The 17,914-nt window shown below is 45.1% G+C and overlaps 1 protein-coding gene and 1 long non-coding RNA gene across 2 annotated transcripts; both read left to right on the top strand.

Moving 5' to 3' along the window:
- The first annotated feature begins 2,625 nt into the window (after positions 1-2,625).
- On the top strand, positions 2,626-12,925 carry MSMB (microseminoprotein beta). The gene is made up of 4 exons (XM_059662116.1): positions 2,626-2,754; positions 7,916-8,021; positions 9,292-9,397; positions 12,642-12,925. The coding sequence occupies exons 1-4, from the start codon at positions 2,719-2,721 to the stop codon at positions 12,769-12,771; spliced, it is 378 nt and encodes a 125-aa protein (XP_059518099.1). The 5' UTR covers positions 2,626-2,718; the 3' UTR covers positions 12,772-12,925.
- Positions 2,765-7,684, top strand: LOC132214734 (uncharacterized). The gene is made up of 2 exons (XR_009448339.1): positions 2,765-6,245; positions 7,099-7,684. It is a non-coding gene; the product is annotated as an uncharacterized LOC132214734 (long non-coding RNA).
- Positions 12,926-17,914: the final 4,989 nt, after the last annotated feature.

Here is a 17,914-nt window from a genome sequence, read left to right as displayed (position 1 = left end):
CAGGGTGTGTGCAGGAGGCAACCGATCTATGTGTCTCTCTCACATCGATGTTTCTCCCTGTCTCTCCCTCTCCCTTCCACTCTCTAAAAATCAGTGGAAAAATATCCTTGGGTGAGTATTAACAACAATAAAAAACTTACAAAAAGAAATGTCTAGTCTTGCCAAACCCTCAAGAAAAGTAAATTAAAACAAAATAACATTCCTCACTGATCAGATTAGCACATAATAAAATAATACCTTTTACCTAGAAATTCTATCTCTACAAATTTATCCTAAGGAAATTAGCATTGTGTGGGGAAAATTTTATACTATATAATAAAAGGGTAATATGCAAATCGACCAAACGGGGGAACATCTGGTCGCTATGACACACACTGACCACCAGGGGACAGACACTCAACGCAGGAGCTGCCCCCTGGTGGTCAGTGCACTCCCAAAGGGGGATCACCGCTCAGCCACAAGCAGGGCTGATGGGGCTGGCAAATGCAGCAGCCCGCCTCCCTGCAGCGCTAAGGATGTCTGACTGTGGCTTAGGCCCACTCCCGGACATCCCCTGAGGGCTTCCAGACTGCAAAAGGGCACAGGCCGGGCTAAGGGACCCCCCCAAGTGCATGAATGTTGTGCACCCGGCCTCTAGTCTAAAGAATAAAATTCCTAATTTAAAAAATTTAGAAACAGCTTGGATGCTGAACAAGAAACAATTGACCAAATAAATGAGGGCTTAGCCAGGTTATGTAATAAAATATAGCCATTAAATAGTGATTGGACCTATATTTAGCGATGGTCATAGCATTGCTAAATGAACAAAGCAGATTATATAACAATGTGCTATAACCTATGCATAACGTGAGGAACAATGTCCCATGTTGTGAAAAAGTGCCTATGGTTTTGGTCTCTCCTAAATGAAAATATACCTAGAAACCTACAAAATGCTGACAGTGGCTCTCTTGGGACACAGTACAATCACAGCATTTTTTCTCTTGCTTATCATGGCTCTCTCTTTTTTGCTTACACGTATGGTGGGGGGTGTGCGTGCCTGTGTGCCATAAATAAACAAACAAACAAGTAAATAACTAAAGCAATAAGCCTTGTTCATTAAGATGAAAATTGAAACAGCATCAACATCGACATGTTTGGACGAAGCTGGTTGCAACTTATCTGGAGAATGCTGCTCATTTTGTTTTTCTTCCCAGTCCTTACAGGCGGCACCCTAACCTGCGCCCAGCATGTCTCCCCTATCACAAGCCCCAGTTCTCGCTCCTGGAGCTGAGGGGAGGGCAGGTAGGGACAGCCTTCCTGCCAGCACTTTGTGAGTGGCAGAGGAGCTCTCCCGAGCTATGGCACTGATTGGCGGTGTGGATGCCTGCATTGAACCAGCATGCTCCTGTTCTGCATGGCTGCACTGTCCCGGGCACCGTGTCAGTCACTGGGAAGGACACGCGCAGGAATTAGTTATGGGCACTGCCGTGGTCACAGAGTTCTTACTTGTGAACCACAGGACCTGCCCTGTGTGAGCAGGAAAGCAATTTATGAAAGATGGCAGGCAGCTCACAGGCTTTGTGGAAGGCCAGAGACAGACTTGGGGGCCACAAGGCCAGATAAATCACCCAAAAGCCCACTGCTGATGGCTCCAGCGAGGCCTCATTGCTTCTGCTCATAGTCGCTGCCCCTCACATGACTGACACTGCCCCCTGGACTGCAGAGAGATAAAATGGTGTCATGGACTAAATCGTGTCCCCCTAAATCCATATGTTGAAATCCTATTCCCAGTACTTCAAAATGTGACTGTATTGGAGATAGTGCCTTTTAGAGATAATTAAGTTAAAGCGAGGCCGTTAATTTGGGCTCTAGCTCAAAATGACTGGGCTCCTCATGAGACAGGAGACGGGACACAGATGCACACAGCGGGGAGATCCCGGAAAGACTGGGGAGAAGGCGGCCATCTGCAAGTTAAGGAGAAAGACCTCAGAAGAAGCCAGCCCTGCCAGCACCTGGATCTCACACTCCGGCCTCCAGGACGGGGAGGAAATCCATTCCTATTGTTGAAGCGGCCCAGGCTGTGGTATTTTGTTAAGGTAACCCAAGCCGACTCACGCACATGGAGAGCCCCTACAAATATCAGGAGGCTCTGCTGACTGCCGCTCCCCAAAGCCACCCTGGGCAGAATGAGGGCGAGCAGGTGCTTTGGGGAAGGCTTGCTCGCTGTGACAGAGCAAAGCCTTCCGATTCAAGAAGCTTCTGGAGAGTTCAAGCTGCTTGAGCACACGTGGCTCATCAAGGGAACCAGGGCTGCAGTGCCGCGGTCTGATTCCACAGGGGCCCATCTGTGCCTTCAGAGCGGCCCCTAAGGGCGCCCTGGGGGCCGGGGCTGACCCACTGAACTATTGTATTGCTTCTGAAGTCCAGCGTCACTGCTCGGCTGTGTGAAATCAAATAAGATGTCATCCACCCAGCAGAGGGAAAGGCGCAGCGAAGGGCTTCTCTTCCTCTCTGCTCCTTCATGTCCAGGGCAAACAAACATTAGGGGTGCAGATGGCAAGAGTAAACGTGTGCTGGGGTGGAGAGCTGATTTATGAATGACTCATAAATCATCTGAAACCAGTTTCCTGTTGACAGTCAGCCCTCGGTAAACACTAAGCGTGTCCTTGGCACGTTACCTCCCCTCAGGGTGCCAGGCCGGGGAGTCCTGTCCTATATAAGTCGCTGTGCCGCTTCCTGATGTACAGGCCTATAGGACCCATGCTCATCACAATGGTAGGTAACTGGTTGCTTCGTACCTCGAGGCCAGAACAAGGAAAAAGGACATACAGTATAGTCCAGTGGTTCTCAACCTTGGCTGCACATGAGAATCACCTGGGAATCTTTTTAAAATCCTGATTTCTGGGCCTCATCCTCCGGAAATTCTGTTTCTTTGTTACTAATGTTGTGGCCCCACCCCATAACAAAGAAACAGAATTTCCGGAGGATGAGGCCCAGAAATCAGGATTCTAAAAAGATTCCCAGGTGATTCTCATGTGCAGCCAAGGTTGAGAACCACTGGAATAGTCTTTGTTTGAATTTGCTGTGAAGGGTGTTTCTACTGGATACAACTTAATGGTAAATGTGAGCTAGGGATGAACCTTCTATAGAATATTTGCAACTGAATGGATAGAGGGTAATGAGAGGCGGGGAGCTAGAGAAAATGTTAATGACTGTAGCGCTATTCTGTTCTTCCAGGTCAAAGCCGTTGTTTCTTCTAGTAAGTGTGGGATCCAACTAGGTTTTATGTGTGTCTCTAATTCTTGGGCCCTAAGTGAGTGATTTGTGAGATATAATGTCGGGGCTACAGCACTGCATCATCGCAGGTGAGAACGGAGCCTGGGAGGGAAGAGCTGTCCGGGGGTCTCACCGCTGTCTGTGCGGCTGAGGCGCGAAGCTACGCGTCCCTCTCCAGGCCAGCGGCTCCCTCGCAAACGGGCTGCGCAGTGGACAGCTGTGCCTGACTCCCACCCCGGACACTCTGAGTTGATTGGTTGGCAGTGAGTCCTTGATAATTGAGGGTTTTTTTAAAGCTGCCCAGGTGACTTCAATATTCAGCAGAATATGAGAACCATCATCCTGACCCAGGCCCTTTTCAATATACAGTGGGGCCTTGACTTACAAGTGTCCCGACTAACGAGTTTTTTGAGATACCAGCTGTCTCTCCGCCGATTTTTTGCATTGAGTTGATAGAGTAATTTGAGTTAACGAGCTCCTTAACGAGCTCGGTCTCGGAACGAATTAAACTCGTAAGTCAAGGCCCCACTGTATCATGTATTAAGAAAAAATTTGCATCAAAACCTATAAAAACTCATCTAGTCATCCTTTCTGCCTTCAATTCCAACTTGATCTTTTAAAAGTCCCCTTTGCTAGAGCCGGTGAAAGGGACTGACCCAGGCTGCTCTTGGGGTGCCAAGGAGAAGAGGAAGGAAGTGGCCAAAGGCAAAGCAGAAGAGGAGGCGCAGGGTCCTCCAGGATGGACCCTGGGCCTCAGCTCAGAGGCTGTCTCAGAAACACGGAGCTGGAAAGAGCAGGAAACCGTGGGGCGGGTCCTCCGCTCCATCAGACCCCTCCTCCACCCTCAGAGTGAACTTCCCAAGCTGCAGAACTGACAACGTCTTGCCCTGCTTAGGACCCTTAAAGGTGCCTGACTCTTTAAAAAAAAATATATTTCTATTGATTTCAGAGAGGAAGGGAGAGGGAGAGAGAGAGAAAAACAGCAATGGTGAATCACTGATGGACTGCCTCCTGCATGCCCCTTACTGGGGATTGAGCCAACAACCTGGGCATGCACCCTTGGCCATAATCGAACCCAGAACCCTTCAGACCGCAGGCCGACGCTCTATCCACTGAGCCAAACCGGCTAGGGCAAGATGCCTGACTCTTGATCATGCTGGGAAGACACAAGGAACAGCAACTTACCTAAAGGGACCCGACTTCTAGGGGCACTGCCAGCCCGTTTCACTCTAAGTCTGGCATGAAGCACCTGTTTACATGCAGGCATCTGGAAAGGCTAATGCCGGTCTCCTGGCTGCACTGTCTCCTGTGCCTGCCCCTAGCAGGTGCTCATCTTTACTGAATGCAGGAGAGGAAGCAAAAGAGCGAAGGGAGGTGAACGAATAGGACATGGGAACAGGAAAGGACTTGAAAGCCTCTCTGCTCAAGTAGTCTCAGCCCAGTAGCATGGGCATCGCCTGGGGGGCGGGCGGGGAGGGTGTGCTAGAAATTAGGACTCTTCGATTCCACCAAAGCAGAATCTGCATTTTATTTTACAAAATTTCCCAGGGATTCATATCCACGTTAAAGAAGCACTAGTTTTGATTGTTTCTTGTGTTTCTCACATGGGGGACTTGGTAAAGATGCAAAGGCCTTGGCCATGTCCTTCTCCAATGAGCTTGATTGAGACTGTGTGCTCATGATTAGCAGCCTGGGTTACTTTGATGCCACCCACATGGGAGAACCTCTGTTTTTACAGGGGGAAACTGAGGCAGAGAGAGAGGGAGAGAGGGAGAGAGAGAGAGAGAGAGAGAGAGGATATGGAGGCTATATGTGAGATACTATCAACTGGTTAATTTCAAATCTGAATACTTTGCTCTCTCTTGTCACCATGTTTGGACTCCACCTTTCAGTCATTCGATTGGGTTCCTCCGCTCAGAGCAGCAGAAGATCCGGGGATTCTGCAGCCATCACTCACCCTGGGCTGCAGTCCTGGCTTGTGCCCACTGGTGCCTCTGTTCTGTGACTAGATAGATTCTATCTGATAGAACAAGACCTCCAACATTCCTGCGATCACCAGCACCTCTCAGGAGCCCCCTTTCTGGATGAAGGGAGTGGAAATTCTGTCAATAAGACGGGCTTTTTCATTTGTTTGTTTTGTTTTGTTTTGTTTTTGTTTGTTTGTTTTGAGAAAAAAATTCAGGTTTCCACAATGATCTGAAGCTGAAGCTTCTGCAAAAGAATGAAACAGAGAGAGCAGGTGCAACCTCTAGTTCTGATGAGAGCTAACTATATTGAGAGTTTATTATAGGAATTGATTTATTTCTTTTGGTTATAAAACTAATGTCTTTCATTATAAGCAATTTAGAAAAAAAGAGGAAAAGTCCAAAGAAAAATCCCACAGCTCAAAAATCACTTGTTAAAATTTGGTACAAAAACTGTAATCTCTTTTTGAGCATCTCCTTCTATGTGGATCTTTTCCACATCATAGGAATACCTGCCTTCTTTAACGTAGTCATAATAGTGATCATTTATGTCATTTCATATTCTCTTACCTCCTAAGTTGACCAGTTCTGTTTTTGGAGTCACCATGCTCTGAAACAGCCCTGTTTTGGGGGAATTTTGGTTGATTCATTTCCCTGCTGCAGTGAGCATCCAAGAGGCGAAGTCTAAGTCCTTCCCTGTGTCATTCCTAGGACCAGGTCTTGGAAGTGAAAAGGTGAAGTCAAACGTTGTAACTGTTTTTTTTAATGTTTTTATTGACTTGAGAGAGAGATAGAAACATCATCGAAGAGAAACATCTATTGGTTCTACTGGGGATCAACCCAGACATGTGCCCTGACCAGGAATCAAACCAAGACCCTTTAGTGTGTGGGCTGATGCTGTAACCTCTGAGCAAATGGCCAGGGCTATGTGTGGTATTTTCTTTGTCATTTTTCTACCAGGATCTTTTTCTTTTTCTTGTTGATATACAGAAATTCTTCATATGATGATGTTGTTCTCCAAATTTGGTAATTATTTTTAACTTTTATTTATGGATTTATAACTTTTACATTTTCAAAGCTATTTATTTTTAATACTTAGAATAAGATTATTATTTACTTATTTTTCCTGTGATTTGTTTATGATTTTAAAATTTTTTTATTAAAGTACAGTTGACATACAATATTATATTCGTTTCAGGTGTATCTGCCATCATACAAAGTTAATTTATGATCTTATAAAAGTTTAACCATCAAATTCTTTTAGAATTTATTTGTGGGAACTAAAGTAGGAAATTAACTTTGTTTCCTTTCAAAATATCCCATTTGTTCTAATATCATTTTTTGAATAATTCTCTACAGATTTCAAAAACTAAGTTTATCTTATAATAAACTTTTATATGGATTTATAAGTATACTTTCTGGGGTTTCTATGCTGTTCCCTGTACTTGTCTTTCTATTCTTATATTAATAACATACTACTTTAGGTAGCATCAGGTCATAATTAATTTTAGACATCTTACAGAACAAGTACCCTCACCCCCATCTTCTTTTCTTAAAAAAAATATATTTTTATTGACTTCAGAGAGGAAGGGAGAGGGAGAGATAGAAACATCAACAATGAGAGGAATCATTGATCAGCTGCCTCTTGCACACCCCACACTGGGGATCGAGCCCACAACCTGGGCATGTACCTTCACCAGGGAATCGAACGTTGACCTCCTGGTTTATGGGTCGGCGCTCAACCATTGAGCACACCAGCCGGGGCCCCATCCTCTTTTTAAAAAGGTTCCTGGAAATTCCCATGTTAAAGTTTGTTTATTTGGCTTGCTCGTCTGAAAATGATGACTAAAGCAACGTGATACTTTTCTTTGTCCTGCAGATTCGGTATCAGCTAGATGAACTGATGTGTTCATGCAGCCATCAGCAATGCAGTCATCTGGAAAGTGAAGTTCTTAGCCTCGTGGTCTAAGAATGCCAACTCACTCAGTAGTTCCATCAAGTCTCCTACTGTGTTTTCTTCATCTTTTCCAATGTTTTATCTTCCTAAAACCCTTCTCCACACACTCATTTCTGTCCTTAGAATTATACACTCTCTGCAAAGCAGCTAAAAATCAATCCGAAAGGGTCCCCTGAACTTCCTTGGTACTAAAATAACACACGATGCTCAGGCTGGGTGGCTCAGTTGGTTGGAGTGTCATCCCATACATCCAAAGGTCACAGGCTCATTCCTGGTCAGGGCACATCCCTCGCTTGCGGGTTCTATCTCTGGTGTCGGGGGTGTAGAGGAGGAAACCAATAGATGTTTTTCTCTCAGATTGATGTTTCTCTCTCTCTCTCTCTCTCTCTCTCTCTCTCTCTCTCTCTCTCTCTCTCTCCCTCCCTCCCTCTCATCTCTATCTCTGTCTCTTTCCCTTCTGCTCTCTCAAATCAATAAAAACATATGCTCAGGTGAGGTGTTTTTTTTTTTTTTTTTTTTTTTAAATAGCACACTATCATTATTTTATTGGTCTATGACTTTGACTCACATTTAGCTTTTTCCCCAGTTTATTTTAATAACTTGTGTAGATGTTGTTCCTTTGAAGCGCCACCTTTAACCCACCTGTGGAGCCCAGCAGGGATCCTCATGCAGGACACTCAGTCAATGATCGCCGTCTGAATCAGTCTGTTTTTCTTCCTGACGCTGCTTCACATTGCAGAATGCTCTCCTGGGAAGCCTTGCGGTCTTGGCCAGCTGTGTGATGTTATGCAATGCCCAGTGCTATTTCATACCTATTGAAGGTTCTCCAGACAACTTGCTTAAGGGTAAGTCCCAGCTTTTCCAGTGTATTATCTTACTGCAGCTTGGTAGGTATAACCTGTTGGCAGAGGAAGGCCTTTACATCTACATGAGGGGGCGGGTTAGGGCGGATATCAAATAGAGTCAAATGAGAGACTTCAATTTGTCACTGTACAAGACAGTGTTTCTCAACCCGAGGTGTAGGAGAATTGCCTGGAAAGCTTTTGAAACCTACCAACGCTCAGGAGCCATCCGATATGAGGCAAATCAGAATCTCTGGGGTAGGAGCCGCACAGCTGATCGCTTTTGGATTCACCCCTATACGCAAGCAAAGCACCATCAATATTCCAAAGCAGTGCCTTTCAAACTTCACTGTGCACGTAAACTCTCTGAGAATCTTGCTAAATAAAAGCTCTGATTCTGTGGGCCTGCATGTCCAACACAGCCTTGGTAGTGCTGATGCTACTAGTTCCTCCAGCTCAGCTGGACCACCAAGGTTTAAAGCAGTGGTTCTGACCCCTGGCTGAATATTTGGATCACTTGGGGAGCTTTGGGAAAATATGGCAGCCTGGCCCATGGCCAGAGAGACTCATTGTTCTGAGGTGAGGCCCAGGCATAAATTTTTTAAAAATGCCCAAGATGTTTTACTTGTGCATTTAGGGTTGAGAAGCAAAGCAAAGAGAAGTAGTAAAATGAGACATTTATCCAGAGATAATCCAGCAGAAAAAAAAAAAAACACACCAAAAGAACTTGGCTCCACGCGCCCCTAGGATCACAATAGCTATCTGAGAAAAGAGAAAGGCCTTATTTTTTTCTTGTAATATTTGTTCTGAAATAAGATCTGGAAGGACTTAAGCTTGCTGTAAGGAAACATGATCGGTGACACGAGCTGGACAGTACTGGAATTTAGCTGTGGGTGACCATAGAAGCACTCTTCTTTCTTCCTTTAAAATAGATTTGTCTTGATTTCAGAAAGAAAGGAAGAGGGAGAAAGAGATAGAAACATCAATGATGAGAGAGAATCATCAGTTGGCTGGCTCCTGCATGCCCCACACTGGGCATCAAGCCCCCAACCTGGGCATGTGCCCTGACCGGGAATCAAACCGGGACCTCCTGGTTCATAGATCGATGTTCAGCCACGGAGTCACACTGGCCAGACCACAGAAGCACTTTTCTTAGGATTTTCCCTCTCTGGGAGGGGCGCAGGTGGCAGGGCTTGGCCACAGTGTCCTACAAACCTTGTTCCAGCTGCATGCCTTGAGGACACCACTGATGTTGCCACACGTGTTATTTTAGAATGCAAGGATCTCGGTGGAGCCACCTACGCGATGAACTCAAAGTGGAAGAATGAGAGATGTGAGGAGTGTTCTTGTAACCCAACTGGAATCGACTGCTGCAACACGTAAGTCTCAGCCAGCAGGGCCAACAGGGGGTGCAGCTGCTCCTGAGGTGTAGCTATTCCCTCTTTCAAAATCCCCTTCTGAAGTGGTTTCCTTTTCAGCACTATTTCCTTCTTTTTTTTCTTTTAATATATTTTTATTGCTTTCCGAGAGGAAGGGAGAGGGAGAAAGAGATGGAAACATCAATGATAGAGAATCATTGGTTGGCTGCCTCCTGCACACCCCACACTGGGGATTGAGCCTACAACCCAGGCATATGCTCTGACCAGGAATCAAAATGTGAACTCCTGGTTCATAGGTCGACATTCAACCACTGAGCCACACCAGCTGGGCATGGATTAATTCTTAATCTCTCTGAGCCTCAGTTTCCTCGCAATAAAATAGGGATAGTCAGGTGTCCATGAGAATTTAATGAGATTCTGCATATATTAAATCAACACATATTTATGCCTTCTCTCTGCCAGTCTGTGTCCCCTGAGCCTGGGACAGTAATGAACACCTAGTAGGAACGCAAAGTGTCCCTTCTCTCTTCCTTCCCCGTGCCTATCCCGTTTAGCACACTGCTCCGCAGGGAGGAAATGTGTACAGTTCTCTCTACTATTCAAAGACAACTCCTTTTCCCTGAGATTGCCTCACAGCCCACCAAGTTGTTTTCATCATTTCTTTTCCTATAGCAAAAGACAGCTTTTGATTAAATTTTCTCTGGGATAATTTTTTGACCCATTGCTTCTCCAGGGGACACGGTCCAGATCTCAAGCTGCTCAGTGGCCTCCCCACTGCCAAGGCCCCACCCCAGGTGCCCTGGAGAATCTCTTTCCAGTCCTCACTTGCTTACAGATGACCCTTTGGGAGGAGGACTGAACTATCCTCTTCTGTTAAAATAAGTCAAACGTCACCTTTTGGAAAAAAGCATTCTCACAAAGGGCCCGGTGATGGCTGCTTCTGTGTACACTTGGGCAGGGGCCATTTACAGCTCGGATTCATGCGTTCCAAGAGAGTGATGAATCCTAACATTGCTTGCACCCTTGAATGTGTGGGTGGGCTTTCCTGGGGAGATGGTCCCCAGTTTTCATTAGCTGCTCCTGGGCTCCATGATCCTGGCCTGGAGTGACACTGTTCCTGTCGGCTTAGCAGCTCCTATGCTAATTAGAATGGACAATCTTTCCCTTCCCACATTCAAGCCGCAGAACTGCTGGTCACTTCCTGAGCCAGGACAAGAAGTCAGGCTAGAACAAGCTGCCTGGCCCCAGTAAGCCCAGTGTGCATTTGGGCCTCTCAGAGCTTACTTTGTCCTGTGATGCAGGATGGAACTTAGGAAGGATGTTAGGGGTGGTCTATGTGTTCATAGACCAGGTTCTATGTGTTCAGATCCAGGCTCCTGAAGTCAGCATTTTGGGGTTGCAAACTAAAAGGTGATCTTACATTGCTGAGGGGCACCCTAGACAGCTGGAGTTTGGGCTGCCCCTGGCAAAGAGCTGGCCCTGAGGAGGCTGGGCGTCCTATCCTTGCTTTTTTTTTTTTAAAAAAAATTAAACCTTTATTATTGAAAGTATTACATATGTCTCCCTTTTCCCCCTATTGACCCCTTTTAGCCCACCCCGCCTCCCACTCCAGGCCTTCACAAACCTATCTTTTAAAAAAAAACTTTATTGTTGAAAGTATTACATATGTCCCTTCCCCCCTCCCCCCATTGGCCCCCTACAGCCACGCCCCCTGCTCCGCCCTAGGGTCTGTGTCCATGGGTTATGCATACATGCACACAAGGCCTTTGGTTGATTACTTCTCACCCACCAACTTTCCCCCACCTTCCCTTTGAGGCTCTGCACTCTGCTCCAGGCTTCCATGTCTCTGACCCACTCCCTTCATCAGTTTAGTTTGTTAATTAGATTCTACACATGAGTGAGATCATGTGATCCTTGTCTTTCTCTGACTGGCTTATTTCACTTAGCATAATACTCTCCAGGTCACTGTATGCTGTCTCAAAGATCCTTCATTTTTACTGCTGCATAGTATTTCATGGTGTAAATGTACCACAGATTTTTTTTATCTACTCATCTAATGATGGGAACTTGGGTTTAGGTATTACAAATTGTGCTGCTATGAATATAGGGGTGCATACTTTTTTAAAAATTGGTGTCTCAGGTTTCTAGGATATATTCCTAGAAGTGGGATCGCTAGGTCAAATGGCAGATCCATATTTAATTTTTTGAGGAAACTCCATACTGTTTTCCATAATGACTGCACCAGTCTGCATACCCACCAGCAATGTACTAGGGTTCCCTTTTCTCCACATCCTCACCAGCACTTGTCATTGGTTGATTTGTTGATGGTAGCCATTCTGACATATGTGAGATGATAACTCATTGTCATTTTAATTTGCATCTCTCTGATAATCAATGACTTTGAGCATTTTTTCATATATCTCTTGGCCATCTGTATGTTCTCTTTGGAGATGTGTCTATTTAGGTCTTTTGCCCATTTTTTTTAAACAATGTAGCTTTTTAAAAAATATATATTTTATTGATTTTTTACAGAGAGGAAGGGAGAGGGATAGAGAGTTAGAAACATAGATGAGAGAGAAACATCGATCAGCCGCCTCCTGCACACCCCCTACTGGGGATGTGCCCACAATCAAGGCACATGTCCTTGACCAGAATCGAACCTGGGACCCTTCAGTCCGCAGGCTAACGCTCTACCCACTGAGCCAAACTGGTTAGGGTATATATTTTTAATTGTTTTATTTGTCTTCCTTTTGTTAAGTTGTATGAGTTCCTTTATATATTTTGGATACTAGCCCTTTATCAGATGTATTATTGCTAAATATGTTCTCCCATACAGTGGGCTCCTTTTTTACTCTTTTGCTGTGCAGAAGCCTTTTATTTTGATGTCGTCCCATTTGTTTATTTTCACCTGGGTTTCCTTTGCCCTACATCAGGAGATGTATCGGTAAACATATTGCTTAGAGAGATGCCTGATATTTTGCTGCCTATGGTTTCTTCTAGGATTTTTATGGTTTCATGACTTACATTTAAGTCTTTTATACATTTTGAGTTTATTCTTGTGTATAGTGTAAGTTGGTGGTGTAGTTTCATATTTTTTTTTTTGCACGTTATCTGTCCAATTTTCCCAACACCATTTATTGAAGAGATTGTCTTGACTCCATTGCATGTTCTTGAGTTCTGAGCATAATGGCTAGGGTTGATATCTTATCCTTTCTAATTGGCTTTGCTCTTGTCTCAATGGCAGTGTTGCTATACCTGTGGGTTTTAGCAAAATGAAATGCAAGAAATTATTCAACCAGAAGACCTGCACCTATACGGTGGTGGAGAAAAAGAATCCAAAAAAGACTTGTCCTGTCCAACAGTGGGTGATGTAATGTGCTGCTAGTGGGCCCGTGGGTCCCAGCCGGAGGGGTTCCAGGTCCTCCAAGGCCAGGCCTCATTCTCCTGTGGCCTCTAACAGTCTATGATTGTATAACCCTACCTGTTCGTAAAAAAAATAAATAATTAACAATTGAGCAAACATTTGAATATGTGTGTACTTGCAATTTATAAATTATGTGTGCATTGATTTTTATACACATTATAAAGCGTTCAAACATTTGAGGGAAAAAAATAAATATGAATAAAGTTATATTTTTCCTATACTCCAATAAATCATTATACATCCCCACTTAAGTACTGCTGCTTCTGTGGCTTCTGATATAGTATCGGCACTCTGCTGCCCTGGTGTCCTGCTATCTCGCGAACAATTCAAAAAATAAATGTGTTGCCGAAACCGGTTTGGCTCAGTGGATAGAGCGTCGGCCTGCGGACTGAAAGGTCCCGGGTTCGATTCCGGTCAAGGGCATGTACATGGGTTGCGGGCACATCCCCGGTGGGAGGTGTGCAGGAGGCAGCTGGTCGATGTTTCTCTCCCATTGATGTTTCTGACTCTCTATCCCTCTCCCTTCCTCTCTGTAAAAAATCAATAAAATATATTTAAAAAAAAATGTGTCTTCAAAATGAAATCAGATTCCTTATTTTTTTTTTAAAATATATTTTATTGATTTTTCACAGAGAGGAAGGGAGAGAGACAGAGAGTCAGAAACATCGATGAGAGAGAAACATCGATCAGCCGCCTCCTGCACATCCCCCACTGGGGATGTGCCGGCAACCCAGGCACATGCCCCCGACCGGAATCGAACCTGGGACCTTTCAGTCCGCAGGCCGAAGCTCTATCCACTGAGCCAAACTGGTCTCGGCCAGATTCCTTATTTTCTTTGAGTTTTTCATATTTATTCTTCCTTCCTCTTCTTTTTCATATATATATATATATAATATTCTTATTGATTTTAGAGAGAAAGGGAGAGGGAGAGAGAAACATCAATGATGACAGAGAATCATTGGTAGGCTGCTTTCTACATGCCCTCCACTGGGGATTGAGCCTGCAACCTGGGCATGTGCCCTGACCGGAATCAAACAGTGACCTCCTGGTTCTTAGGTTGAAGCTAAACCGCAATGCCACACTGGCCGGACTTCTTCCTCTTCTATAGAGAATGTCCTCCATGCTGTGTCCCTCATATACCTCTGTTTGCTTAAGGTTGGAGCAGGTAAGATAGAACAGGACAGCCTGGAAGGAGTAGCTCTGAGACCACATGCAGCCTGACGGAGTCTTGAAAGGACAGGGGTCCTGGCTTGAGAGAATGGCTTGAGTGCAGGGCTCCAGTCTCTCACCTCTAGCTGCATACAGATTCCTGCAAAACTTAAGCACTTAAACAGTGACAATGTTGCCCTGGTCAGTATGGCTCAGTCGGTTGAGCATCATGTCCCATGCACCGAGAAGTCACCAGTTGGATTCTGGTCTGGGCATGTGCCAGGGTTGCAGGCTCCATCCCAATGTGTAGGTGTTAGGTCTGATCAAATAATTGAATCAACACTCCCTCCCCTGGGAACTAACCTTTAGACCACTTCACAACCAACACTCCCTTTGCACATTGTTGATGTAATGTGCTTCCACTTGCTAAGACCACATTCCACTTGCTAAGACCATTCATCTTTTGCCTCAGGACCCGACCAGAGAATTCTCCGCCCAGAAAAAGCCTGCCTAGAGCCCTTTAAAATCTCTGACTTCCCGTCCCTGTGTGCTGGTGCCATTTTGGGGCTCAGCCCATCTGGTTTTCCAGATGACCTAATCATTTCATAATTCTTTACTTTTTTTGGCCTCTTCCATTTCTCCTTCAGCGACCCTACAGGAAGCAGACTATCGATGTTTCTCTCTCTCTCTCTCTCTCTCTCTCTCTCTCAAATCAATAAAAACATTAAAAAAAAAAAAAAAAAAAAAAAAAAAACACCCCGGGAGAAACCAAGATGGCGGCGTAGGTTAATGCCGGAGATCGCTGCCTCGAACAACCACTTCAGAGATATAACTAAAGGACAGAACGGACATCATCCAAAACCACAGGAAGGCTGGCTGAGTGGAAATTCTACAACTAGGAGGAAAGTGAATATCATACCCAGACTCAGAGGAGGCGCAGTGCTGAAGTGAAATACTCAGGTGCGGAGTGCGCACGCGGAGCGGGCTGGTGGCGGAGGGCGCGGTTGTTGTTTTCAATCGGGAGGGAGTTTCAGACTCTGAGCTCCAGATCCCGGCGAGTCTCTGGGGAGCAAGACTCAAACGGGGAGAAGCGGGACTGTCTGGCTTCGGTCGGAACTCGAAGGCAGCTTTCTCTCAGAGGTTTGCAGCCATTGCTGGGACTCTGAGAGGCAGAGCCCCTGGGGAAGGAACTGAGAGCAGCCATAACTGCTCGCTCCTGCCCGCCCTGTAGATCCCCTGGGACCCACCCCGCCCAAGCCCTGCGCAGAACCATTTGCCTGATAGCCTCAGGCAAAGGCTAGATTAGCACCGCCTTAGAGATCCAGCACAGAAGCCCTCCCACTGCAGACCCAGCGGACTCTCATAGCCAGTTAGCCTGGAGGTCAAATCACCCCCGGTATTGCCGACATCAATCAAGGCTTAAAGGCAACAAGACTGCACACAAAGACCACTAGGGGGTGTACCAAGAAAGCATAAAAAATGCGGAGACAAAGAAACAGGACAAAACTGTCAATGGAGGATATTGAGTTCAGAACCACACTTTTAAGGTCTCTTGAGAACTGTCTAGAAGCTGCCGATAAACTTAGTAAGGCCCTCGAAAAGACTGGTGAGACCGCCGATAAATGTAGTGAGATCCTCAAGAAATCTAATGAGACCCTCGATCTTATACTGGGGAACCAACTAGAAATTAAGCATACACGGACTGAAATAACGAATATTATACAGACTCCCGACAGCAGACCAGAGGAGCGCAAGAATCAAGTCAATGATTTGAAATGCGAGGAAGCAAAAAACACCCAACTGGAAAAGCAAAATGAAAAAAGAATCCAAAAATGCGAGGATAGTGTAAGGAGCCTCTGGGACAGCTTCAAGCGTACCAACATCAGAATTATAGGGGTGCCAGAAGATGAGAGAGACCAAGATATTGAAAACCTATTTGAAGAAATAATGACAGAAAACTTCCCCCACCTGGTGAAAGAAATGGACTTACAGGTCCAAGAAGCGCGGAGAACCCCAAACAAAAGGAATCCAAAGAGGACCACACCAAGACACATCATAATTAAAATGCCAAGAGCAAAAGACAAAGAGAGAATCTTAAAAGCAGCAAGAGAAAGAAACCCAGTTACCTACAAGGGAATACCCATACGACTGTCAGCTGATTTCTCAACAGAAACTTTGCAGGCCAGAAGGGAATGGCAAGAAATATTCAAAGTGATGAATACCAAGAATCTACAACCACGATTACTTTATCCAGCAAAGCTATCATTCAGAATTGAAGATCAGATAAAGAGCTTCACAGATAAGGAAAAGCTAAAGGAGTTCATCACCACCAAACCAGGATTATATGAAATGCTGAAAGGTATCCTTTAAGAAGAGGAAGAGGAAGAAAAAGGTAAAGATACAAATTATGAACAACAAATATGCATCTATCAACAAGTGAATCTAAGAATCAAGTGAATAAATAACCTGATGAACAGAATGAACTGGTGATTATAATAGAATCAGGAACATAGAAAGGGAATGGACTGACTATTCTTGGGGGGGGAAAGGGGTGTGGTAGATTCGGGAAGAGACTGGACAAAAATCGTGCACCTATGGAAGAGGACAGTGGGTGGGGAGTGAGGGCGGAGGGTGGGGCAGGAACTGAGAGGAGGGGAGTTATGGGGGGGAAAAAGAGGAACAAATGTAATAATCTGAACAATAAAGAATAAAAAAAAAAAAAAACGAACAAAAAAAAAAAAAAAAAACACCCCACTAAACATCTTAATTTACAAAGGTAAAATTAAAAAAACAAACACAGCCCAGCCAGTGTGGCTCAGTGGTTGAGCATCGACCTATGAACCAGGAGGTTCAATTCCCGGTCAGGGCACATGCCCAGGTTGCAGGCTTGATCCCCAGTCAGGGGTGTATATGAAGCCGCCGATCAATGATTCTCTCATCATTGATGTTTCTATTTCTCTCTCCCTCTTCCTTCCTCTCTGAAATCAATGAAAATATGTATATTAAAAAAATACAGTGACAATATTGATCATCTCTTGCTTCTGTGTTAGAGAACATTTGTTCACTCAACAGGTCTTTCCTAAGTGCCAGGGCCAGGCAGGGCTATGGGCCAGGGATACAGCAATGAACCAGAGAGACCAGGTCCCTGCTTTCCTGGGTCTTGGAGTTCTTTGTGCGGGCATGTGACAGAGCATAAGCAGGCAAACAGTCCTCTGTTGAAGAATCTGTGGACAATTGGTAAAGAGCTTTATTTCTCCTCTGAACCCTAATCCTATCTCTTCAAACATGTTATTGGACTAGTTGAGCAATCCTGGGCTGACCCCTTAGTTTTTTGGAGACCACCGTAAGATAATAATTTTTAAAAAGTGCTTCGGTTACTTTTAGTTAATCTGCATCTGAATCGAAAAGGAAATGGGGAAGGGGTGAGTGAAGGGCCGGCTTGGCTGCCTGGGCTGTGGCAGTGCGTAGGGTGAGTGCTTCCTCACGGGCTCTCTGACAGTCTCTACTGCTCCTTCTCCTCCGCAGCTCCCTTCCACCTAAAGACGATGACTGTGCCTTCGAACGTCTGCATATGAATCTGTTTCCTGTTGCTTTTGGCTGAGATTGCCTTGCTTCTTGTAGGACTCACTCTTGGGTGGGATCCACAAAACCCGATCATGGCCACCTTTGTAAATTCTACTTAGATAGCCCTTCATCTTTCTAGGAAAGGTGGGGGCACAGTTAGCACCTAGAATTGGGGACATCTGTCAAAACAGGGACAGAAGGATTCCCATTTTAACATCTGGTCATAAATACATAAGCAAACAAAACACTCCAATGTGGATAATGCCACACGAGGCAGATTGTGAGGGGATGTACAGTGGCAGGCTGTGGAGGGTAGAAAGCTGCCGTGAGACATGGTGCAAACAAATACATGCTTTGTAGTCAGATGATGTGGCTTGGAA

The sequence above is a fragment of the Myotis daubentonii genome, chromosome 13 (genome assembly GCF_963259705.1).
Source record: "Myotis daubentonii chromosome 13, mMyoDau2.1, whole genome shotgun sequence".
Taxonomy (NCBI): domain Eukaryota; kingdom Metazoa; phylum Chordata; class Mammalia; order Chiroptera; family Vespertilionidae; genus Myotis; species Myotis daubentonii.
The sequence above is the reverse complement of the archived record's forward strand: the minus strand, read 5'-3'. Positions and strand labels throughout refer to the sequence as shown.